Raw genomic sequence first — 26546 nt, forward strand, 5'->3', positions numbered from 1 at the left:
AATGACTTGTGCAGGGTCACACTAGGAAGTGTTAAGTGTCTGAGATCAAATTTGAACTCAGAGCCCCCTGAATTCAGGGCTGGTACTCTATCCGTTGGGCTACCTAGTTGCCCATTGAAAGCATAAAAACAAAACAAAAACAAACAAACAAAAAAAAAAAAGACTTTCAAACTGATAAGCAAAGAAGTGTCTAACACTGTCTCCTGAACTAGGTTCAATTGTAACTGAAAAATACTGACCAAAATAAATATTAATGCAATAGAATATAGATGATAGGAAGGGAGGGAGGGAGGAAGGGAACAAAGGAGGGAGAGAGAAGGGAACAAAGGAAAGAAAGAAGGAAATAACCACTTTTTAAGTATCTATTATGTGCTAGCAACTGTGCTAAGCACTTTTATAAATATTCTTTTATTTGATCCTCACAACTCCTGATGAAGGTGCTGTTGGCATCCTAATTGTACAGTTGAACCTGAAGCCAACAGAAATTTAGTGTCTTGCGGGAAGTTAGCCAGCAGTAAATATCTAAAGTCAGATTGGAACTCAGGTCTGATACCTGGACAAGTGCTCTATTCTCTGCTGCCACCTGATTATGTCAGACCAAAGTATCCATATTCAGGGCCAAAGTTTATCTATTTCAAATATCTGTTGCAGGAATGCTCTTCCATCCCATCTTTGAACAGCTCTGATTGTCCTGAAATTTTCCTTTATCTTGGGTCAAACTTGATCTCATTGAACTGTCCACCCAATTCTTATAGTTCTATCCTTTGGGGATAAACAGAAATCTAATTTTTTTTTTTATGGTTACCCCTCAGCCATTAGCAAATCATAATCATGACCCTTCCTCTAATGCTTCTCTTTTCTTGGCTAAGTATCTCTAGTTCTTTCAAATACTGCCCATATTACACAGTTCCCATGCCTCCCACCATTTCAGACTTAGTTTCCTTCTTTCCTTCCCTCTACTTGATACCATCATACCTCAAAGCTATAACAAATATATCAAAACAAGCTGGACCCAGAAGAAGACAGTCCTCTATGGATTATGCATTTGTGAAAAGGTTAAGAATTCAAGGATCAATTTCCCTAAAAAGCCTTTTTGGGGAAACTTAATAGATAAGTAAGTGTGTGTAGGGGTGTAGATTATATATCAGATTCTTAATCCCACGGCACTGATAGTGTCATTGATTTATAGATTTTACTGCATAAAGATAACATATCTGAAAGCTAGGAAACCAGATTTGTGGGAAAATAAAATTCTTATTACCAACAAGCTAAACACCTCTCAAATAAGAACTCCCCATGGAGCAAACAATGAAGTGAGATGGCCAATGTTACAACTCTCAGTTGTTGGAGGTGGGGAAAGAGCAAATGACAGAAGTTTTTGTTTATAGAAAGTAGACATTTGTATAATTATCTCTTAAAAGAACTTTATCCTTCACTTGGCTTCTCTTCTTCCTTGTCTATAAAGTTGGGGAATAGCATGATCTATGTCAGCAATTCTTAAGGCTGGAGTCTATGAACTTGTTTAAAAATATATTTTTATAACTATTTCAATATAATTGAATTCTTTTCTAGTCTTGTGTAGTTTATTTTATTCATTTAAAAAGATAATTCTGAGAAGTTGGCTTCACCAAATTGCCAAAAGGGTCCATGACGCAGAAAAAGTTAAAAAAAAAAAAATCAACCCTTACCTAGATTTCATATAATCCTGGAATTCTAGGTTCTAGGTACCAAAACCCCTTCTTAGTTCTGATTTTTGTGTATTAAAGGAAATAAACATCTCATTGCAAATCTGAATCAAAATTTGGTTTTGTGAGACAGCAATTTCTGTGACAGCTTCACTAAGGATTGATTGTTGGAGGCACCCAAGCCTCCTCTTACTTTCCAGAATTCATTAAAGTCACTCAAGTAAATTAACAGCCTGATCTTGGCTTTGTGTTCCAAGTTGCTGTTACTTAGTCCTGACCAGGTTTTTGTGGGCTCTGGCAGCAAACCAAGAAAGATCAGATAAGGAAAGCCCCAGTTTTGATTCCTTCCCCTCATCTGGGTAACCATGGCCTTTTGCCATTCCTCCTCTTACCTACCCCCTTCCCCAACACCTGGGCTACTTCCTGCTCTCCTCCGCACCTCAAGGGAATTTCAAAGTTCATGGTATTTAGATCTTAGAAACTGGTATCTAATCAAGTTGACTCAGGACAATGGATCCTAGGGAGAGGAAGTGGTTTGTTTTCTCTTTCTTGCAGTCAGACTACTCCCCTGGCTGTTCTTTAAGCATATTGTTCTAGTCCCTACAGTTACGTCTGTGAATGTAGGGTTTTGTCCAAGTTTGGAGTACACCTCTTCTCTCTGTTTATCTCCATATGAAAGAACCCCCTTAACAACTCAAATCTTTAAAAAAATGTTAAAAATAGTTTTAATATGTGATAGGGAGAAAATAAAATACTATTTAAAAAACACAACTTACATGTCTTTATGACCTCTCTTCGAAGTTTTAAAAACTCTTTATCTCTTGAAATAATTTTGCATAGAGTTATATTTACATACTTGGGCATACTTTATCCTTCCCTCCCTTCTTCCTACCTCAGCAGACTATAATTTATTCTGGGGAATCTCATTTTTAAACTTTTTATCTCCTTTTATTAGCATAGCTCTTGGCAATATAGTAGGCATTTAAGAAATGTTTGGTTGAAGTGTTCAAGGTCACATTGAGTGGCAGGTTTTGCATTTGAAATAATATTCCAGACCACTCAAAAGGCAGCTGGAAACTGTTCAGTTGTTTCTATCGTGTCCTATTCTTTGTGACCCCATTTGGGGTTTTCTTGGCAAATACACTGGAGTGGTTTGCCATCCTTCTCCAGCTCATTTTAGAGGTGAGGAAACTGAGGCAAACAGTGGTTAAGTGACTTGCCCAGGATCAAACTTTTATTAAAGGGTCTGAGGCATTAAAGGGTCTAGACTTAGCATTGTATTACCGTAAATGTCACAAAGACCTAAGTTCAAATTCTACTTCAGACCCAATAGTTGTATGACCCTGGGCAAATCACTTAAATTTTGCCTCAGTTTCCTCAATAGTAAAATGGGAAAACTAACAGTACTTACCTCTCAGAGTTATTGTGAGGATTAAATGAGATATCTGTAAATCATTAAGCATAGTATCTACCATATAGTAGGCACTATATAAAATGTTCATTCCTTCCTCTTTCCCCTAGGCAAACAATCTTCCTGGCTGTAGACTCTGAATAAAGTGAATGACAGTTCCCACCAAGAGAAACCCAACTCTTCTGGAATAAGTCATATTGGGTTTTCCAAAGGTAATTTAGATTTTGGTCTCCCTTTATCACTGACAGGTCTCAGTGGGGAGGAGGAACTCGAGACAGTTTCTAATTTCTCACACTTTCTAATCAAATCAGTCTGATGAGTATCAACAAAGGAGATATCTTTAACTTTGGGGTCTTTCAGAGAATGATTAATGTTCTTCTTCAGCACATTCTAATCTTTCTCTCTCTCCCCCTCTTTCTCTAACTCTGTCTCTGTCTTTCCTTTTCCCTCTTTCTCTCCCCTTTCTCTCCCCTCTCTCTCCTTCCCTTTTTTCTTTCCCTCCCCCACACCTCTCTCTCTCTCTCTTCTTCCTCCTCTTCCTCCACCACCTCCTCCTCCTCCTTCCTCCCCTTTTTCTCTGTCTTTATCTCTCTAAATTGCCACATCTTGTCACTAGTGGAACAGGGGATAGATAGCACACTAGGCCTAGAGTCTGGAGGACTAGAAGTTCAAATCTGATCTCAGATGCTTACCAGCTATATGATCCTTGCTAAGTCACTTAACCCCAATTGCCCAAGGAAAAGAAAAGATGTGGGGAAAGTGGGAGTGAGGAGTTGAAGATGACCCTTAGATATAAGCCTGAGTCATCAGAGAATTTACTGAGCTTCATGAGCAAAGCAAAATTGAATTAGTTCAGAAGAAACACAAGATTTGCAAAGTTAGAGAATCTATCCTAAATGTTCATAGGGACTATTTGTGCTGACTTGTGGCAGAGCACTCGGAGCTCATATTGGTCTGATCAGCCACAGTTGGACACACTATGACTCGATTCTGACATAGTGATGTCATTTTGGTCCTTTTCAAAAACAAAGAAAAACCAACCAACTAGGAAAATTTTAGTAACCTTGACAGTAATAGGGAAGTTTGCAATTGAGTTCTACTTTGGACATTCTGAATCCAAAATGTTCAAAAAGCAGTGAGATTGTAGCTTAGTAGAGAGACAAGAGCTGGATATTTAGATCCAGGAACATCAGCATAGAGAAAATTGAACTCATGGAAACTGATGAGATTATGCAAAGATAAACTCCTCTGAACCTGCTTAGCTTCAGAGAAAATAAGAATAGATCATTTCAGGTTATAAAACACATTCTGCTTTCCCCTCAGCTCCCCCACCCCTCAACCTTGCAAAAAAAAATTGTTAGGTATTAGTGTATTATTATTATCCCCATCTTTTAGAAGGGAAAACGGGTTCAGATGGAAGAAGTGAAATGACTTGTCCAAGATTTCACAGTCAGGGGTAGAAGCAATTTTTTTTTTCCAGTGACATAAAAGAACTCATTCTAACCAGCCAGCCGAAATTAGGCCAGCATTGTTTAAACTCTGCACAGGTTCACTAACAATAGACAAGTAGCCCCAATTGCTTCTTTTTGCCTCTAGAGTTTGATCCAAATTCTTCTATTTGGCATTCATGATCTGTTTCTAGCTCTCTCTCTCTCTCTCTAGCTTCTCAGTTATCACTGTCCTACATGTCCACTGACTTGTTCCACTGAAACTGGTCTCCTTGTTCCCCATCTTTATTTCTGTGCTCTCATATACACTGTCCCTAGCCTGAAGACAGTCTCCCCTTCCACTTCTGCCTCTCAGAATTCCCAGTTTCCTGCTACATGAAGGGAAGAAGATAAGCATTTATTAAGCACTTACTATCTATCAGGCTCTGTGCTCTTCAGAGCCTACCTTAACCTCCTAGACCTATTGTGAAGATCAAATAAAATAATGTATCATCATCATCATCATATTAGGATATATATATATATATAGCATATACTGTGTGCCAGACATTGTGCTAAGTGCTTTTCAAATATTATTTCAATCAAGAGAACATTGTACAGAGAAACAAGATTATATGATGATCAATAGGAGCCACAATTCTGGATGTGGCTCTTTTCAATAGCTAAGTGATTCAGGCCAGTTCCAATAGACTTGTGATAGATAGAGAGAGACATCTGCATCTGGAGAGAAGCCTGTGGGAACTGAATGTGGATCACAACTTAGCATTTTCACCTTTTTAGTTGTTGTTCACTTGCTTTTAGTTTTCTTTCTTGTTCTTTTTTTCCTTTTTGATCTGATTTTTCTTGTGCAGCATGATAATTGTGGAAATGTATAGAAGAATTGCACATTTAACATATATTGGATTACTTGCTGTCTTAGGGAGGGGATGGGGAAGGGAGGGAAAAAAAATTGGAATACAAGATTTTTCAAGGGTGAATGTTGAAAACTATGCATATGTTTTGAAAATAAAAAGCTTTACAAATAAAAAAAACAAATATTATCTCATTAGATTCTGACAACAATCTTATATGCAATACATCATTTTGCACTGAGGAAACTGAGGGAAACAGGATAAGTGATTTGGCCAAAGTCATACATCAGATTTGAAACTCAACTTTTCCTGACTCAAAGCTTAGCACTCCACTTTCTGCCTAAAGTATTACATAAGTAATTCTTCTTTTTTCTTTCTTCTTCTTCCTCCTCCTCTTACTTCTTCTTCCTATTCTTATTTTTGTCTTTTTTTCCTTTCTCTTCCTCTCTTCCCTCCCTCCTCCTCCTCCCTTCTTCCTCTCTTCCTTTTCCTCCCCTCTTCTCTTCTTCTCCTTCCCTCTCCCCTTTTCTTCCCCTCCCCTCTCCCCTCTCCTCTCTTCCTCCTCCTGTTCCTCCTCCTCCTTCTCCTTCTTTTCTTCTTTTTTCCTCCTTTTCTCTTTCTCTCCTACTCCTCCTCTTCCTTCTTTTTCTCCTTCCCCTTATTATTATTCTTACTGTTTTATGGCTTATATTTGAGTCATCGTGGTATAGTTATAATTTGATTAAACCCTTGAAAATTGATGTATATGTTCTAGGATACTGTGATACTTTAAAATGTGAAAGTGAAATTTAAAAAATGAAACAAATGTAGTAGAGGTGGTTTTTAAAAAAAAAAAAACCTATTTATTGCTTAGGGGAACAACAAGGTAAAAAAAAAAAAACATAATTGGGTTTTCTCTTGATTATACAGCTTCATTCCCCAGAAGACAGAGCACTAGAGGGTGTTGGTTTTTTGTTGTGTTTCTGTGCAATCATCAGAAAGTCTGTTCTTCAGGGCAAATGTGATTACATTTACAACACCTGGGTTTATAGTCTGACTACCAAAAGCTCCTTTTAATTAAAAAAGAATCACTCAGACTTCTCTGGACACATCCAGAAAACATTTGTCTCATCCCACAAAAGCAATGTGGCTTCATCAATGGAAATGTATAGTTATATAATAAATGGGAAGAGAAACCAATTGTAGGGAAATTCTCACTCTAATCCCTCATATTTATATACCACTTTAGTTTTATAAAACAATTTTATATTCCCTGTGTCACTTGATAATGGCTCACCTTTAAGATTTACAAAGTACTTTTCCCACAACAACCTGTGTTTCACAACAAGCCACTCAACATGAACCACAGAGAAATGAGAACAACATCCACTTCCTAACCTCCCATTCCAGAACAGAATCCCAAATTAAAAGCATTATCGTTATATGCTTTTTCTCTGAAGGGCTTTAACTCTTGACCCCATGTTTTGATAACTCTTTTATTTCTACCCTATAGGTCCTAGCTTTCCAGACCCCTGAGGCCATGAACATAACCTGATCATATCGTGGTAACTATTTGGTTCACTCTCTAATAGGCTCTACACCTGGTAGAACAGCTGTCAACAGTCTCCTTCATTTGGCATTTAAAGCCCTGGACAATCTGGCTGCATCCTATTTTTCTGAGTTTATAATCTAGTACTACCTTCTAGACGAAGTAGCCTTCTTGCTATTCTATGTCAACAAGATTACATTTTCTGCCTTCATGTCCACCTCTGGAATGCTCTTCCTTCTTTCTCTTGGTCCTTGGAACCCCTAGATCCTTTTAAATTCAATTTAACTACTACTTTCTTTCAAGAGACCTTTTTGAGTTTTGCCATATATTTATCCATGAATGTGTTGTATCCCCATTCTCCCAGCAGAATGTAAGTCCCTTGAGGTAGCAACTGTCTTATTTGTTTGTTTGTTTGTATTCCCCAGGACCAAGTATGGTGCCAGCATGTAGCAGGTGCTTGATAAATGTTGACTGATTGATTTATTGATGGAAAAAATAAATGGATTGCTCAAGGAAGAGAGAACACTTGCACAGTGTTGAATTCACATAAATGGTATTTGTTCAAATACCATTTAGAAGTAAATCCTGGAAAACTACAGAGTTGCAATTTATCCAAGAATTGTGCATAGATAGGCTAGTAGCTGGTCAGGGTTTCTGGATGCTGTCTTCGTTTCTCTTAGTCATTTGGTCACAATTCAATATAGTTACAACCCTAGTCTGTTAAGAACTAGATCCAAGTCTATTTTCTATGCAAAATGTTATGACTGAAAGTATATCAGAAAATTAAGTACTAGATTCAGAGTCAACTCTTTATTCATGCTTATAAAGAAGATATGGAGGTGGGATTAGAGTAAGGGGTAGGCTAGAGAACTGCAGGACTTATGGCTGGTTAGAACAAGGGTTAGATAAATCCAATTTAGATCTCAGAACAAACTCTCAGTTTAGGAAGCCAGATGATGGTTTCAGATTCCAACCATATTGCCATGGCAAGCCCAGGTAAGAATTTAGACTCTGCTTGCTTGCTAAGTCAGAAGATTCTTTTTTTTCTTCACTTTAATTTCACAGTATCTCATGGTTGAAAAGAACCTCAGAGACCATCTCTCAGTATTTACCTCACTGTGAGGAAAGATACATTGTGAGCCATAAAGCCCTAGAGAAATCTTTGCAGCTGTGGTAATGTACTCTTTAATGTCAATTAGTTGGATCATGGGATCTAGAGTTGGAAAAGGCCCCAGAAATCTTTTGGTCCAAATGCCTTCATTTTACATGTGAGTAAACTGATTCCCAGGGGAGGAAAGAAACCTGCTTGTGGTTATACAATCAGAAAGAGAAACAATCAGGTTGTGATTTCACTCTTTTGACTTCAAATATAGTGTTGTTGTTTGTTTTGCTTTTGTTTTTGTTTTTGTTTTTGTTTTGCCTCTTGGTACTTTAGTATTTGGGCAGAAATCTATCACTAGCCAAGCTCTAAGACAAATCAAAACTGTTTTTCCAAAAAAATCTTCAAATCTCCCACCCACCCTTTACTTTTAAAGACATTGAATCAAGGTTCTAGGAAACCACTTTGGGAAATAAAACTTTGTAAAGAGAAGGAAGGAAGAAAGGAAGGAAGGAAGGATAGAAAGAAGGGTGGAAGGAAGGATAAAAGAAAAAAAGAAAGGAAGGAAGGAAGGAAGAAAAAAGAAAGGTAGAAATCACAGAATTTCAGCACTGAAAAGGATCTCAAAGGTTATCTTGTCCATTCCTTATCTTGAACACAAATCACCCATATGATATTGCTGATAAGTAGTCTTTTACCTTCTGCTAAAAGTCTTATAGTAACAGCAAAAAGCTCTCTCTCAAGAGAGCCCAAAGAATACTTTAATTTGAGTTTAAAGCTTCCATTTTGCTTTCCCCTTCTCCCTTTCTATTTCCTACATTCTCCATGGTCAGACAAAGCAAGACATTTCTTTTCCACATAACAATCCTTTCAGTATTTGAAAACAGCTACCATGGTTCTTTTTCCTTTCATATTAAGTTTTTTCTTCTCCCAGTTAAACATTCCCAGATTCGTTTTATTCTATTTGAATGGCATAGTCTCCAATTCCCTCTGGGGTTTCCTCAATCATTTTGGTTGTCCTCTGGATTCTCCCAAAAGTATATTATAAAGTATATAAATATACATTAATTATAAGTATAAAATCATCCAAAGTACCAATGCCCTGTCTAAAATGTGGCACCCAAGGCTGAACACAATACTTTATGTGGAGTCTGCATAGGGCATTATTGCTCCCTCACTCTGGTTACTGCTCTTCTATTAATGTAGCTTTTGTGGCTTCTGCATCATGACATTATCTTATACTATTTACTAACGTGACAACCCTTGCTGGTAATTCTTCCTAGGTAATTTCCAGGTAATGTTAGAGGGTGATATACAAGAATCATCACTGAGCAAACAAAGCAAAAGAGAAAATCGTTCTTACCTCCAGTCTGGTCCTGTCCACATCTTTGGGCAATTTCACCCGAATTCGGTTTGTGACGATGAGCATGTCATAGGGATAGATCTGTTGTTTAAAAAAGAAAGAAAGAGTCCAAAAGATTCACTCAGAGAGCTCTGGTGGTGCTACAGGAAGTGGGGAAGGGAAAGAGTGCATGACTTTTAAAAATGGCTGAGGGAATCATACATACTTGCATCCATAATTGACATAGACATTTCACAGGGTAAGAACAAGAAAAAGGACCCTTTTAACCTGGTCTGGCATGAGACTCCTTCCGCGTTTCCCTCTTACCTTGTATTCTGTAAGAAAAAGAGGAGGAGACCATGGGAATTTTTAGTAAATATATATTTATGCTTTCCAATGAAATTAATTCTCAAGGACGGTGTCTCCATGAACACATTTCCATCATGCAGTAGGATGGCTGCATGCACTGGGATCCTCACATTGGGTGGATTAGCTTTTCCAACAGCACTAAAAATGGGCATAAATGGCTAGCGATAAGGAATTCTGATTCTTGGTGCTATAAGGCTATGGGATGCCCAGGGACACTAGCAAGAACTCTAAAGAGAACAAGGTATGGTCCAGGGGTCTGAATACCAAGTGAGAGACCAGCAACTGCTGAGCTTGCATTTGTCATCTCAAATCCTATCTTCTCCTAATGGCCTGAATCAGGTAGATAAAACGATCTACCTCCCTTAATTTACCCATCTGGGAAGTGGGTTTTTTTAAGGTTTAATTTATGGAGAGTGTTGTGAAAATGACTATTGAATAATGTAAAACATTCACAGAATAAAGCACTACTAGAAAATACAGTGTGGGGAGGGTGAAAAGAATCACTGACTAGAAGTTAGGAATCCTGGGTCCTAGTTCAAGATGTGCTACTAACTCATGGAATGATTCTGGGCAAACAGATTAACCTCTCTGGGTCTCAGTTTCCCCTGTAGTCAAATGAGATGCTACTTCTAGCATCGATCCAGTTCCTTCCTTCCTTTTTCAGCTTTTGCTTACATTGTCCCCCAACCCTGGAATTTCTTTCTACTCTGTCTGACATATATGCCTATTGAAGTCTTCAGTATTATTTATGAATGGCTTAAATGCCTCATCCTCCATGAAGCATTCACCCTCTCCTCCAGCTGGAAATGATCTTTTCTTCCTCAAACCTCACAGAGCACTTGATACCTCTTATAGTCTTCCAATTTTATTTTGTCTTACAATCATCAAGTAATTTTATTATTTTTATTTTAATTTTGTCTTACAATCATCAAGTAATTATTGGGTATATGTCATATCCTTCTAACTAAAATGGAGAATAAACTCCATAGGAGCAGGAACCATTTCTTCTTTATCTTTGTAAAGGTAAATGGTAGGTGCATAAATTGAGGTGGTTCATTGTAGTAATAATACTAGCCTTGGGGTTAGGATTTCAAGTCCTAACTCCAACACTTCTCAGCTGTGTCCCTTTAGATAAGTTAATTAACTTCTCTGAATTTCAGATTCTCCACTTGTAAAATGGAAATAGTAATAGTCAATAACTTACTTCCCTTGTTATTATCATATTAAAATCATATTAAAAGTATGTAATGCTTTATATGTAGTAAGGCACTTAGAAAGCATTTATTAGATTTAACTTTAAAGCTCTCTACTATCATTGCTATTGTCTGTAAACTTGCTTAGAGTTCTGATGATCAAAGAAAATTTTTCTAGTCAGATACTACAACCAAGAATCTCACTTGAATTAGATCTGGAATCAACACGGAGATTAAATGCATGGTATCAGATAATCATTTTGGTTAGTATGCATCACGTGGTTCAATAATTATTACAACATTTTTTTTCTTGCCTAGGTTACCCCGTAAGAAGCCAGAACAGAGTCAGCATTATCCAAGAATGGGAGATAACAGGGTATCTCAAAAAGGGGAGAGATGAAAATTAAATTGATTCTGTATGGTAAAATGCAGGAGAGATGAGCCAAGAATTAGGCATGGAAATCAACTTCTGAATTAATCAGTAAGTGATGGTTGGGTTTTCAAACAGATGCTTGCAGAAATGTTACTGAGCCCCACTCCCCTAGATAAGAACAAACACCAGGTTAGACCCATTGAAGTCCTAGCTTCATGTACCTCGCATCCCCCAACTGGTATCTTGGTCTGCTTCATATTGGGCCATATTTGCATTCTGGAAAAGAGAGAAAGAGAGAGCAGCAAAGAGAACATTGAATCTGGAAACAAGTGGTTGGTCCTCCGGAAAAAGAGGTCTTTCCTTGAGACATAATCAAAGCATAAGCCCTAAGGAGAGAATGCAATCTTGGTAGCTTAATGCTCAGCATTACTGATCACAGTCACCAGTTGGGAAATTCAGCATGCAGACATAACAGTACCCATCACCAGCATTTCATAGGATCATAGGTCTGGAGTTGAAAAGAACCATTGAGTCCAAGTCTTTCATTTTACAGATGAAGAAACTGAGCCATGGAGAGATTAAGTGATTTTCCTAGGTTACCCCATAAGAAGCCAGGACAGAGTCAGCATTATCCAAGAATGAGAGATAACTGGGTATTTCAAAAAAGGGAAAGATGAAAATTAAATTGATTCTCTATAGTAAAATGCAGGAGAGATGAACCAAGAGTTAGGCATGGAAATCAAGCCATACACTTCAGTAAATCTCTTAAGCAGGATTTCAACCCAACTCTTCAAGATCTCAAGGCCAGTATCCTATCTGATTTTGCAGTAATGTTCTTAGATATAACCAAATCCCATTGTAATGCTACAATATTTACTTTATTGTGGACCCCAGCACTCTACTTTCTATATCTAGCCCAACAGAATGTTTCCTATCCCATCTTGGCTCCACTCTGCTTAGTTAAGCAGCAGTTGCCTTTATTGCTATATGTAGTTTAGGTGTTTATGAAGACTGATTGTTAACTTTCACGATTTGAACTTTATTCAAAAATTTGTTCTCCATTTGTCACTACTTTTATGAAATTAATTGCACCACTCCTCTATCAGTTCCCATATAACATTTTCTCTCCCAATCTCATGTTTTGATATAACCCAATAGATGGGTATTTACATGTTAAATGAATTATGCTTCTCATACAACAATGCATTGAAAAAGTCAGATTCCAAATTTTCCCAGTTTTGACTTGAACATCAATAATGTTTCACAGTCATCACGCCAACTTAGCTATCCCTTTTTGCTGTAAGATGGTCAATTATTAAATAATTATGTCCCAGAGGTCTTATGGAGAGGAGGGATGCTTCAGCATCATCAGTTGATACAGCAAGAACCATTCTAGAGGACATGGAGTAAATCTCCTCTTACTCATTCCTGCCTAAACAATTTAGGTGCTCATTTTAGAAGTCTTACTTATATATTCCCTCTATTATGTTCTGAATTATTATAAAATAAAATGGCCTTTTCCCTTGCCATTAGGACTGGGAGAATTGAGTCAAAAAAGAAGCCTTGAAATACTGTTGAGTCATAAAACCCCAGGTGCCTTATCTCAATTCTTGTTGGGATAATTCCCCCTTCTTTTGAGTATTGTCCCTCACCTTGCTGTCTCCTGTCCTCCGTCTTCTTATCTTGACCCTTATCCTATTAGAATTAAGTTATGAGCCTCTCCTGGAATTATGGCTTGTCCACTCAACCCAATGTTTTTGCTCCTCCCTCATCTGTCTTTGTTTTCCCTAGTTGTTTGTAAACCCTAGTTAGCTATAAAGGTTTCTGGCTTTAATAGCTCCAGGCTGAATAATTTTTGAACAAGAGTTTGATTTGGTCAGCTAGCCTAAACTCTGCACAATTAAAAGATTAAAAACCAGTCTCTGTTTTGCCTCAGTTTCTCTGGCATTACACTTCTTTATCTAAAACCGAAGAAAAGTTAATAGACTGTATTTTCAGTCCAAAGATACTTTGAGCCAGGAATCTATATAAACTTCAATTACTACTTCCCAGATGAACCTGGTCTTCTACTTGTAGAACTTGATTGTTGTCATTGCTGTTCCATTTTTGGAAGAACATATTAAAGATCGAAAATCACAAAATAGGAATCAGGAGATGTGAGTTTTGCTCCTTGGTTTTTTCACCATGACCATAAGCAAGTCCCATTAGTGTTTTTCTTCTGTAGAATGTAAGCTTCTTGAGGGCAGGAATAGTTTCAATTTTGTCTTTTTAAACTCCGACTTCTAGCAAATTGTTTAACATTTAGTAGGTGCTTAATGAGCAACAGTTTCCTCATCTACAAAATGTAGAGGCTGGAGGTAGCTCTCTTTTTGCCCTCAAACTCCAAGCCTTCTTTCTTTCTTTCTTTTTTTTTTTTTTTTGTAAAATTTAATTTCCTTATCTTTGTGGAATTCAACTTTTGGACAAGATGACCTCAAGAGTTCTTTCTAGACCTGCTATTCTATGTGGTTTAGTGGAAGGGGTGCTGAATTGAAACTCAGAGGATTTATCTGGGTTTAAATTCTGGGCTGTTATTATCAGTATTGCTTTGGATAAGTTTCCAGCTCTGTCCGCCATTTACAAAATAAAAGGTTTGGATCATATGGCTTCCTGCTTTAAATTTATGCTCCTGTGATTATTTCATCTGTAAACAAGCCATCTAGAATCCTTTCCTATGTACTTCTGGCATTCTAGGACATGCCAGTGTAGTCACTCCTGAGCTTGAGAGAGTAATCCTGCCATCTAGTGGTTTTTATTTTAATCATAAAGTCCTGTTCATTTCTTATAATCCACAGATACTTGAAAAAAATCAGATGGAACCCAGAAGAAGACGCAAGTGAGACTTTTCTATACCCTACTTCCCCCTACTTATATCTTAAGGGCACTGTGGTAATCCCTTGGAGTCAGAAAGATATATAGCATCTTTGGATGATATAAACAAGCAAATGGGGAAGAAAGTCTACTAGATTTAGTTTTAAAAGAGTTGGGATCAAAAAGATCCTGAATGACTACGTAATATGTGGCACTAGTCAAATTGTTTCCTCTCTCTCTCTCTCTCTCTCTCTGTGTGTGTGTGTGTGTGTGTGTGTGTGTGTGTAATTTTCTTCATTTGTAAGATGAGAGAGATGGATTAAATTCTCTCAAATCTTTCAGTTGAACATTGATGATAAAATAAAAATTTTTCAAAACCAAACCTTTGCTATACAATGAACTAAGTGGGTCTCTGCTTTTGTCTTTCTTGGATTGAGTACTTTAATAGTAAAGTTTAGAACAAAGCAAAAACGGATCACCATTGGAAAAAGTTTAAGAAGCCCTGGTTTAGAACAACCTAAAAAAGGAAATTATGACCAATGGTGTGTCAAAGTCCAACTAAGAGGCTATAAAAGTATCATGTCAATCTAGGTAGCCTCACACAGGCAAAACAATACAACGTTTGAAGGTTTTCTAAGTGTATTTATGCTATTAATTATAATTTTGTAGCCTCATCAGCAAAGTCTTAAGTAACGGAAATAAAACAATATACATTACTGATCATCTACTCTATCTCTTAGAGGAAATAGGAGAGGAAAATATAGAATTGAAATAAATACATTCTAAGTAACCAAAACCTTTGCTTAACTGGGATGATTTTTTTATGTTCTATTTTTAGGAGACAACAGTGAACCACAAGAAAATGAAGATGTTTACTAGCTACTCAGAAGTAATGACTTTCTAAGATTTAAAGCAAAAAGGGCCTCAGAACTCATGTATTCCAGGTTCTTCATTTTACAGATGAGGCTAAGAGAGAAGTGTTTTACCCAAAGTCACCATGGAAAACCATCCTCTAATGTTATCATCATCTTTCAGGGAGTTGATTCCTGACATAATAGAAAGAACCCAAGACTCTGGGCCACAGTTCTAACTAGCTGGGGACCCTTGGCTCAAACACTTCCTCCCCTGAATCTTTCTGTTCTTGTTTGTGAAATGAGGGATTTGGATTAGAGTTACATCTAAGGTTCCTTCCAACCCTAATAGTTGTTGAGAGAAGCTGGGCTCTGAACTTAACTCACTATGATAATCTTGGGTAATCTCATTTTTCTTATTTATAAAATTCATTTTATTTATTTATTTCCTTATTTTGTAAAATTTTCTTCTTTATAAAATGAGGGAGTCTTGTCACTTCAAGAAAGTTCTGTATCTTTTAACACATCAACAAAGAATAGACATCTTATTTTTTAACAACAACAAAAGTGATCTGCTAGATTATAATGAGTGTTCCTATTTGAATAAGATCTGTAAGCCAAAAGGCTAAGAAAAATAGTCACCCTACTGTCAGGTTTCAGACCTCAGATTCATCTAAAGAAATATCAATAAAGTATAAAACATGAACTCTAAATGACTAAGTTAACAATAACTTTGTGAAGTATATAGTAAATTAACATCCATTAATTGGACCCATTTGATAAATCACAAAACAGTTTTAGTGATTTTTTAGTGATAACTGCCTCTTTGAGGAGAATCCATGTTAAATTTTTTTTCTTTTTTTTTTTCTTTTCTCTCTCTCTCTCTCTCTCTTCTCTCTCTCTCTCTCTCTCTCTCTCTCTCTCTCTCTCTTTCTTTCTCTCTCTCTCTCCCTTTTTGCTGAGGCAATCCGGGTTAAGTGACTTACTCAGGTCACCCAGCTAGGTAGTGTTAAGTGTCTGAGACCATATTTGAACTCAGGTCCTCCTGACTTCAGGGGTGCTCTAACCACTGTACCAATCTAGCTACCCCATGTTAAATTTTGCAAGGTTACAGAAATAGATGAGACCCAATTCAACTAACTAGACCTTTCAATTAACTGGAATATTGTTTAGTATGCTCCAATTTTAGGAGAAAAACATGTGATAGAAAAAGAGGTCTGTATCAGAGTTTTAATTGTTTGAAAAAAAAATCCTCATGTGATTAGTCTGACATAAAGTCACACTCTTTCCTGGAAAATTATCATTGATAATTTCCCCTTGTCAATTCATTCTTTGTACAGCTGTCTGGTCGCTGTTCATGATGAAACAAGAAAGTTTCTATAAAACTTTTGCATGCAAGAAATAATTAGTAAAAATGCATTTCCCAGGTGCCTCCCTAGATATAGGGCAATGTAATACTTGCCAAAGTGGTACAACATTTTAGAAAAATGGTGATTTTGAAGGTCAAGAATGTTGGGATTGTCATCCCTCCTTTCCCCACAGAATAAGTTTACTATATGATAGAGAAAGGAAGAAAAAGAAACAACAAATGTTATTAGGGATATAAAAAGTCCAGATCAATTTTTTTTCAAAAATCACAGAATCTGAATTGGGCGGGACTTCTGAACCTGAACCTGAACAATAATTCCCATTATAAAATATTCAATGAATATTCATCTAGTGTTTTCTTAAAGTTTCAATTACAAGGAAATCCACCACTTCTTTTGGCACTTTTTTCTACTTCTGGATAGCTTTAGTTTGTTTTGGAGGTTTTTGTTATGAAGTTTGTTCTTTCTTTTCATCAAACCTAAACCTGTCTCTCTGTACCTTCAAGACATAGGTCTCAGTTTTATACAAAGAACAAATCAAATTCTTCTTTAACTTGATGACCCTTATCACTCTATTTTTTTTATCTGATCTCCATGAAGTATGAATGGGCTCTAGCTTCTTCTTAATGGTTGTTTTCACTCTTCTTTTATCAGGATTCCTAGTGTCTTCTCAAACATGACCCCCAAAATTTGATGCCATCCTTCAGATGTGGTCAAGACCAATACCTTCCTATGTTCCTCATTTAAATTTTTAAGTAAGCAAGCTGTAGTGATAAGAACATGACATTTGAGATCAGAAGAAAAAAGTCTTGTTAGATTTATGAAATGCTTCCTTGTGCCTCGGTTTACCAATCTGTTAAATGTTGAAGTTGGATTAAGTCAGAGATTCTTGAAGCATTTATTCTCCATACCAGAAAATTACTGAAGACTTTCCAAAATGCTGTAGGCTATATTAATTGACATTTACTGTATTAGAAATTAAAATTTATAACTTTTAAAATTTTTATTAGTTCATTAAAATAACAATAAATCCATTACATGTTAACATAATGTCTTTTATGAAAAATGATCATAGTTTCCAAATAATCAGGAGTGAGAGTGGAATTGTTTTACATATATTTGGAAATTGTTTCAATGTCTGACTTAGAATACAGGAGTCTGATATCTGCTTCTGTGTTCAATCAGCTATGATATAGTTTGTTTGAAGCATATAAAAAAATTTGGTCTAATACCGTTATTTAGAAAAGGGAGGAGTATTGTAATAGGCAAATAACTTTTTTTATTATTATAAAAGCAGTTTTGACTTCAATGATGCCCTGAAAGGTTCTTGGAGACTCCCAAGTGTCTGTGGACCTTCCTTTGAGAAGTTCTCTACCAAATGATCTCAAAGGTGTCTTCCAGCTTCTAAATTATATGATTTTATAAGGAACCCTACAACATCAAAAGGGCTGGGCTAGGTACAATTTGCATGTTGCCAGTTTTTGACCCTAGTTAACAATACAGAATCACATAATGGTATTTTCACAGTCTATGTATACTCCTCAAACATGAATGGACTAATCAGTAGATTTTTCTTGCCCATCATGTTTTTATTTTTCAGGAAAACTGAAACTGTATAAAACACATATTTACCATTTCAACATCTTAGTTTACAAGAAATTTGGAGTTCAGCTTTTAATAGTAAACTATTTACAAATTGTACAATGTGCTATAATCTGACTAAGATCTTAGGGGAAAAAGATCATACTTATATCAGGGCATTCAGACAAAGGTGATAAGTCTGGTTACTCTATTTTTCATCCACGCCTATGTTTCTCTCCCTCTCCCCATCACTCCTTCCCCATTCACAATTGTCTTACATTCCTAGTGTTTGGGAGAGAAAGAGGAGAATTGTGGATGGAGTACATATGATTAGAATCATATGCTCATTTTTATCACTACTGCTCCCCTTTAATTTGTGTTCCTCTCTCCATCCCAACGTGGAAGGTGAAGGGAGAAAAATTACTTTACAAACACTGTAGGCAGCATGCGACATGCTCATTCCAAAACTCAGACCATTCAAGTGATAAGAATGCAGAGGAAGCACCATTTTTTCAAGGGAAATGTGCTAAAGGATGTAGTCCCAAATGCAAATCCAACATGCTTGATGTAAAAAAAAAAAAAATTGCAGAAAACCGCAAAACACATTCTTCAAAATTAGTCTTGAATTGCTTTCAGTATGATACCACTGGCAATAATACTGAGAGAGAAAGTCAATGAACTATTTATCTCTTCTTTACTACTCCGATGCCCAAGAATGCTTGAATATCGAATAATAAGTTCTTAGGTTTCCCAAATTAAAAAAAAAATTCTTTTAAAATATATTTCTTATTCAAGAGACAGATAAGTCTTTTTCCAGATTTGAGTTTTGTTGGGCTTCCATTTCATGTTAAGATCTTTTTGTGTATTAATTGTTTAAGGTTGTGAGAGAAGAAAGATGGGAGGGAAACAGAGAATGAGTCATTATTTTCTGAGGGGGGGGCGGAGAAAGAGGGAGGGAGGGAGAGAGAGAGAGAGACAAAGAGAGAGAGAGAGAGACAGATAGACAGACAGACAGACAGATACTAGACCATCTGACGCTGGCAGGTATGTAGACCATCCTGGATTTCTTGCTGCCTGTTACTCAAAAAGTTAGAAAAGCTGTCAACCAAGGCACTTGGTGATATCTTTGTTAGTAAACTTCGTGCTTGGAAATCAAGTACCTACCCGGTTGAATCCATTCTTTCCATATCCAGGGAGAGAAGCAGATTTGTTATATGGGAATCCTGAAACAGATATATATAACTTTTAACAGGCTCTTTAAAAAATGTCTACAAACATGCCAACTGAGGAAGATCAAATTGAAATGAAAAGACAAAAGTGTTCTCATAAAACATGGAGCAGAGGGCAGATCTGCAGTCTAGACCAGGCTGTTAAACCTACAGATAGTATATGTATATATCTCTGTGTGTATGTATGTGTGTGACTCACAGATTTCAGGAGCAGACTGTAGTTCAAACACAGATTCAAACAATTCTAAAATAGCCCTTTCAAATTTTATATCTGGACTTTCAATAGAGTTTGGTCTTATTTGGGGCCAAATCTCCTTGAGCAGCCAAGCAGAGTTATGAAAAGGGTGAAATGTTATGAGCACTTAAATTTCAATCATCTTTTGAATCCTAGAAAATATTATGTATTAGTTTTCAAAGAATCTAGATACTTCAAAGGCTCTCACATGAAAGAGGATCATTATAAATAAATATGTATATATAAATTTCAATTCCTATATGATCAGAATGTATAATAATACATAGAACTACATACAAATTAAGCTATTAAAAATAATTTAAGTGAAGGCTGTTTTCATTTTCATTTCCAAAGTGGAACAAGAAAGCTTGGGGAAAGTTTCCAAAGGAAATGAGATTGAAACAGATATAAAACCAAAACATTTCATCTCCTAAAAACAAAGCAAAGCAGAACTTACCTTTTAAAGGATTTAGGCTGATAAATAGCATATGATCACAAGACCATAGGAACACAGATTTAGAGCTGGAAGGGACTTCAGAGACCATCTTTTGTTGAATCCCCTCATTTTACAGATGAAGAAACTGAGGCCTGGGTAAATTAAGTGCCTGGCCTAGTTTACACAGAAATAATTTAAAATAATCCAAAGTCAGGATTAGTAGAAATAGAAAAGGGAATGCTTCTTGTCATCTGAGAACCAAGATGCCCTCCTGTCCCCATCTATATAAAATTAACCCCCATTTAATGTCTCTTCTTTAGATTAAGGGAGTATTTACTTAAGATATCTATTAAAATGTGAATATGAAGAAGTTGTGTAGGACAGGAGAAAGTCAGACAGCTTAAACTCTAGCCCTGATTCTATCACTAACTCGATAACTCTAAGAGCAAATAATTTCCCTTTCTCTGACCATTCAGTTTCTTCGTCTGTAAAAAGAGAGCATTGGGCTGTTTGATTTCTAATGTCTTTTCTAGCCTTAAATTTCTTTGGTTAAGGTGCCCCTAGCAGATAAGCAACAAGTAGTTTAGGAGATCAGCACAGAAAAGAACCCAACTTTGATGCAGAACAAGGGTGAACAAGGACCAGAGTTTCCAGTGCTGTCTAAGAAAGGCAGGGCTAGGTGAGGACACCACAGTGAGGGCCATGGGAAGCCAAAGGACAACAAAAGGACCTCCAGTGCTTGGGGCACCTGAGGGACCACAGCAGAGGATCAAAGGTAGATGAAATCTTAATGACCATTTCCTCCAAGGTTTTGGCTGTGGCTATATTAGATAATTAGTTCTTCTGAATAACATTACCCAATGAGCCAATGGCAGCACTTAGAAGCTTTATACATATGGTATCGACGTTCAAGAACTTGGTTTGATTCTTGTTTCTGTTGCAAACTGCCTAAGGATTCTCAATTTTTCTTCTGTAAAATGAAGAAATGGGACAGGCGCATCTTCAAATTCCCTTCCAGCTATAATTCCTATATTCTATTTTATACTTTGAAAGAGGTAAGATTTCTTTGGCAGTCTAGTCAGATGCTTGAGAAAAACAGGTACTATGGTTCAAAAATTATGTCACACCCATTTTAAATTATGACATGCATTTTTTACTGAGTTGTTGGATTTCTGTAGACATATTAGCATAGTCATTGGCAATGATGAGATAGACAATGAGATAGAATAATAATGAGATAAAACAAATAAATGATAGATGATGAGATAGAATAAAAAAATTCAAACTTCCCATCCTCATCGAACCTGCATTTTAAAACCTAATTGCACCAACACAGAACAGTAGGTGCCAAGGGACGTGATTGGGGGACTAATACAAAAGCTCCACCATATAAGAATCACTATAAGTAAATATAAACACATATACATAAATCTCTTTAAAAGTAAAACTAGTTGTGAGGGAAAAACAAAAACACTGATTTTCCTTCCCCTATCTATGAGGCCCACTGGGGCTTTGCATTTATTTGTTTACTTATTTCTAGACTCATTAAAGAAAGCAGGAAATTATTACAACCGATTTTAGAGCATAGCAAGGATTTATTTTTTTTTAAGGCAATATATGTTTGCCATCTAGTGGCTATAGCCGAGAATTGCTTTATTTCGTAAGTTACTTTCGGTGCATCACAGGGTCCTCAAACTATGGGCCGCTGGCCAGATGCGGCAGCTAAGGACGTTTATCCTTCTCACTCAGGGCTATAAAGTCTCTTTATTTAAAGGCCCACAAAACAAAATTTTTGTTTTTACTATAGTCCGGCCTCCAACAGTCTGAGGGACAGTGAACTGGCCCCCTATTTAAAAAGTTTGAGGACCCCCAAGTTACTTTCGTCTGAGGGGAGAAGGTGGTTAGCAACTGGGAGAAATCCAGAAAGGAATCCTGGGGAAAGCACCACTGGTGACCTCGCAGGGAGGATTTTCAAAAATTACAGGACAGAAGGCAGGTTCCAAGGCATGGAAGGGGCAATGTGATAATACGTGCGTGAATTGGCTTTAGACATCTTTCTCCCTTCCCCCAAAGTTTGGTTATGAGGAAGAGTAGAGTGATGGGATAGTTGGCAGATGGGGCAGGAGTCAAAGGAAGAACACTGGATAGCTGAATATGTTTGTAGGCATTGTGGAGGGGATGAAAAAAAGGGGAGGGAGAGGGAAAGAGAGAGAGAGAGAGAGAGAGAGAGAGAGAGAGAGAGAGAGAGAGAGAGAGAGAGAGAGAGAGAGAGAGAGAGACATTGCTGCTGATAAATTTTGAGGAATGAATGGAAAATGAAGGAGTTGACTCTGAAATCAGTAAAATAGGTCACTGTCATCTATTAAGTATAGGGGTTTTAAGAGAAAAGGTTTTTGAATAGTCACCATAGGAATTAAAATAGGGAGTCAATGAAAGCAGAGATAAAGAGCTGGGTAGCAGGAAGGGACCAGCTTAGGTATGGTTGGTTGGTGAAATCATCTCACTTTTAACTTTCTCCAGGGGCATTTAAAGGACTGTGAACAGGAGAAGAATTAAATGATGAGGCAACCATCAAGACTGAGAATTAATAGATTGAGAAGAATGAAACATCCTAGGGATTTTAGTGTGGTGTATTATTATTATTATTAACAAGACAAATCAATGGAGAGGTATCAATTATTGTTCAGTCATTTTTAGTCATGTCCAACTCTTTGTGATCCTATTTGAGGTTTTCTCAGCAGAGATACTGAACTGGTTTGTCATTTTCTTCTCCAGCTTATCTTATAGATGAGGAAACTGAGGCAAATCAAGTGCAATGACGTCCAGGGTCACACAGTAGTAAGTGCTTGAGGCCAAATTTAAACCCAGGGAGATAAGTCTTATTGACTATAGGCTTTGCATTCTATCCACTGTGCCACCTACCTGCCTGGGGAGGTATCCAGGGTTCATATAAAAGCAAACTAGGGAAAGAAAAATAGACTGGGATCTTAAGAAGGGTTCAGGGAACTTAAAGCTCATGATAATTTTGAAAAGCACATTAAAAAAAAAAGAAATGAGTGAAAGAGGTGGAAGAATCAAAGTAGAGATTGGAGATTAGAATTTTCAGGTTTCCAACATGGGGAAAGATATGATTACCAAGCAATGATGGTGATGATGATGATGAAGTCTGAGGAGTTGATTGTATTGGTGTGTGGCCATAGTGGAATATCCACAAAGAATGAGAACATATAAAAAAAGAAATGGGTCTCTAAAAGTTATTTCCCCAATATTAAGAATGTCATACTCCATTTGATCCTAAATAATGAGATCCCCACATTTCCTTTTGTTTTCTTTTGTCCTGATTTGATTTGTTACACATAGAGGCAGTGTGTATAAGGGAAAGAACATTATGTTTGGCATTTAAAAAGACATGAAAGCAAATCCTGACATCATCTCTTACTATCTATCTGACTTTGGCAAAGTTGATTTCCTCTCTGGACTTATCATCCGTATAAAGAGGGAATTGAACTAGATAGCCTTATAGTGCCAATTTTATTATCTTATGACTTCTCTTCATTTCTCTTGACTCTCCAGACTTCATTTTTTACCATGGCCAGGAGTCTTCTGAACCCTGAAGATGCCTTCAGCAGAAAGTCCAGTAGCTATTTCACCCTAGAAGATTGGTTGGTACCTGTGGCCCCTTTTCTAATTGGTCAGTTCTTCCTAGCACTTCTGATTTAAAGAAGTCCTACATGGACTCTGCCCACTCCTTCAACACTTCAGTTTCTGCTCCCTCCTCTGCAAGCTTCTTTCTCCACAAGTTTTGTGAATACTTTCCTTTTCGATTCTTTCATTCATGTGTTGTCTTCTCTCATTAGAATATGAGCTCCTTAAAGGCAAGAATTATTTTTATTTTTGCTTCTACAGGTACTCCTAGGGTTTAGCACAGTGTCTTGCCTGTCTCACAGAAAGCACTTAATAAATAAATGTTTATTGACTTAACAATGATTTCACACTAATATGATACTTCCCCAAATGAAATTGTTCTCTTTAAAGAATGATTCAAAATTTCTTAGTGTTAGATTCAATGCCAAAATTCCAGTCCCCTTAGCCCTGAATATTGGCTGTTACATTGCATGTTTCTTGAACACTAATGCCAGAAACCATTTAATTGACAATTATTTGAGCATCCTGGGTTTTTTTTCCTCCCTTAAGTCTTATATTTAACCATAGTGATTTTCACAACACACCCCTAAAAGTTATGAATGCAGCTATTGTTTTTGTTTCTTACACAGAGAAAATCAAGTTTCATTTTCTTCTCTACCTAATCAGAATGTGTTGAAAGTTTTTTTGGGGGGTAATTAACTCAATACCTGGTATTTAATCCACCTGGACCATGCTCTTGTGGGAATGCAGCTCTTAATTGATTGCTGGGAACTATTTTCTCTTAATGAGGCACTAGGAAAAGGCATTTTGTCCTATGTTTTCCCTACAGGTACATATGTTTCCCTCCATCAAAAAGTGCTTTGGATAGACATACACAGATAAACTGCAGAAGAACAGGTTTTTAGTGTAATTAGATCCCTTCTATCATGGAAATTAAAATAATTTAGATGGCTAGTTTATTGTGATGGTTCCATACTTGATAAGTATTTCATTGGAATAGGGGTAATGACTTTAGAGAATGCAACTCTGGATTTTTCAGTGTTAAATTCAGATCAAAGGGTCTGATTCTACCCTCTGACCTCATTCAATCCTTCGTCTATGAATTGCTGCTCTAGTACAACCACTCACGTGAATAGAAGTCTCCTTGCATTCTCTGAAGAGAGTCTCTCTCTGTCCCACTACTGTGAGATAGGGACTGTGTATCCAGGTCAGGTGAGTTGGTTCTGGTGTCCACATCCCCCTTGAGAAACAACCAACTGGTTTTTTGCTGAAAAGAAAAAAAATAAATAAAATTAATTCCTGCAATCAGGAAATGTGGAAATTGATCATGTTCATAGGATTTAGAGTAGGAAGCAATTATCTAGTCCATCATTTGTCAAAGAGTGAGTTGGGGACCCTAGGTATCTTTCAGAAGGTTAATGAGTTCAAAACCTAATAATACTAAGTCAATTAAATTTATACCAAGGTAGATATTGATGACAGATAAAAAACATATAAAAAAGCTCTTTGGATTTCTCAATAATTTTTAAGAATATAGAGAGGTCCTGAGAACTGAGTTGGAGAGCTGTTGCTGTTGATCCACTTATAGATGAGGCATAGAAGGTTTCAGGACTTATCAAAAGTCATATGGCTAGCAAGGAGCAGGACTAAGAACTAAACCCAGATCTTTTAATTCTAAGTTTAATGGGCTTTTTTTTTTTAATTTCTAAAGTGCATTGGCATGAGACTCTCCCCTTAGTGGTAGAGATCAATGTTCCATGCCTACATAAGGGTACATTCAGAAACCACAAAAAGTCCAATTGCGTGTTGAATCCAGTTAAATTGAATTAGGACAAAACTCAGCTGGAGAGATGTAGTAACTAAGCCTTTCAAAGAGAACCAGGATCTTAGATAATAATACCCCTACCAAATCTCCCAGGAAGAGGTAAGTTTTGAATCATAACTCATAAGCTTAAGAAAGAGAGGACCTGCTAGCCGAATGATATCTCCTACTTGTTGTACATAAACTGTGTTCTATGAAGTCTGTACTTGTGTTTGAATTTATATGCATTGGGTTTCTATTAAAATGGGAATATTTAGCTTTAAGCAAATCCATACATGTGTGGACCTTTGGATTCAAAGAATTTCAGAAATCTGACATTTGAGACTCAGTCCCTCTCTTCTTTCCATCTGTGAATTTCCTATCTCTATTTTACAAATGGGGAAACTAAGGTTTGTTTACATATTTTAAATTTTTTTATATTGTGTTTTCACATTATCTTCATTTCTGAATGTATTTCTCCCACTGAATTATCTCTTTAAAAAAAAGAGAGAAGGAAAAATAGTTCAGAAGAAATTGAGATTTGTTACACATATCTGGTGATGTATATATAACAGTAAAGCTCTTTATAATGTAGAAAGGCAGAGAAATGTAGTAGGATAATTACTAGACAGTTTGGCCCCAGAAAATCTGGATCTTTCAAGTCTTAAATCTGTCGATTTCTGACTATATAAGTTCATACAAGTCATTTATCCTCTGAATAATCTTTTAATAATAATTTTTGTTTTCTACTTCAAAAGGAACAAATGAAACAATACAGAAATGGGATCTGCTATTTTAATTTTTAGTACATTAATCTTTCAATACTTTAGGGACTGGTACTCTCTCAATATATCAAAAAAACATTTATTAAATGTCTGCTATGTGGCAAGATCTGTATTAAGGAATGGGAATTTTAAAAAATTCCTTTCCTCAAGGAGCTCCCATTTAATGGACCAGGGTGGGGAAGTGGGGGAGGGAGGAGGAGAAGGAGGGAAGAAGATGCAAACAGCCATGTCTATACAAGATATATGCAATGCAAATTGGAGGTGAATTCAGAGGAGTTGTCTTCTTCTACCATAATTCATTACCTCTTTCTAACCTAGGAGGTGGTCTTCAAGAGTTGACATGATTAAAATCAATCCCTTTGAAACCCACTTAGTAAGAAGTCTTAGTTATCTTGGTCCAATAATAAAAGGCTCAGGTCACCCTCCCCAGCTTGAGTGAAGGTACAGGAGGCTGGGTTCCACCAGGA

The 26546-nt window shown here is 36.7% G+C and overlaps 1 protein-coding gene across 4 annotated transcripts in view; it reads right to left on the minus strand.

Annotated features, from left to right (window-relative positions):
• The window catches only part of ABLIM2 (actin binding LIM protein family member 2), a 310433-nt gene that overhangs the window by 21058 nt on the left and 262829 nt on the right, over positions 1–26546 (minus strand). Inside the window, exons 17-21 of one of the 4 annotated variants that reach the window (XM_051965982.1) lie at positions 24622–24760; positions 19113–19171; positions 11521–11575; positions 9692–9699; positions 9386–9466 (exon numbers count right to left, since the gene is read on the minus strand). In XM_051965982.1, the coding sequence (XP_051821942.1) occupies positions 9386–9466; positions 9692–9699; positions 11521–11575; positions 19113–19171; positions 24622–24760 (342 nt within the window). Of the gene's footprint in view, positions 1–9385; positions 9700–11520; positions 11576–19112; positions 19172–24621; positions 24761–26546 lie in introns of those variants that run through there. The other 3 variants (XM_051965979.1, XM_051965980.1, XM_051965981.1) reach the window with 3 other exon arrangements.

Source organism: Antechinus flavipes, chromosome 6 (genome assembly GCF_016432865.1).
Source record: "Antechinus flavipes isolate AdamAnt ecotype Samford, QLD, Australia chromosome 6, AdamAnt_v2, whole genome shotgun sequence".
Taxonomy (NCBI): domain Eukaryota; kingdom Metazoa; phylum Chordata; class Mammalia; order Dasyuromorphia; family Dasyuridae; genus Antechinus; species Antechinus flavipes.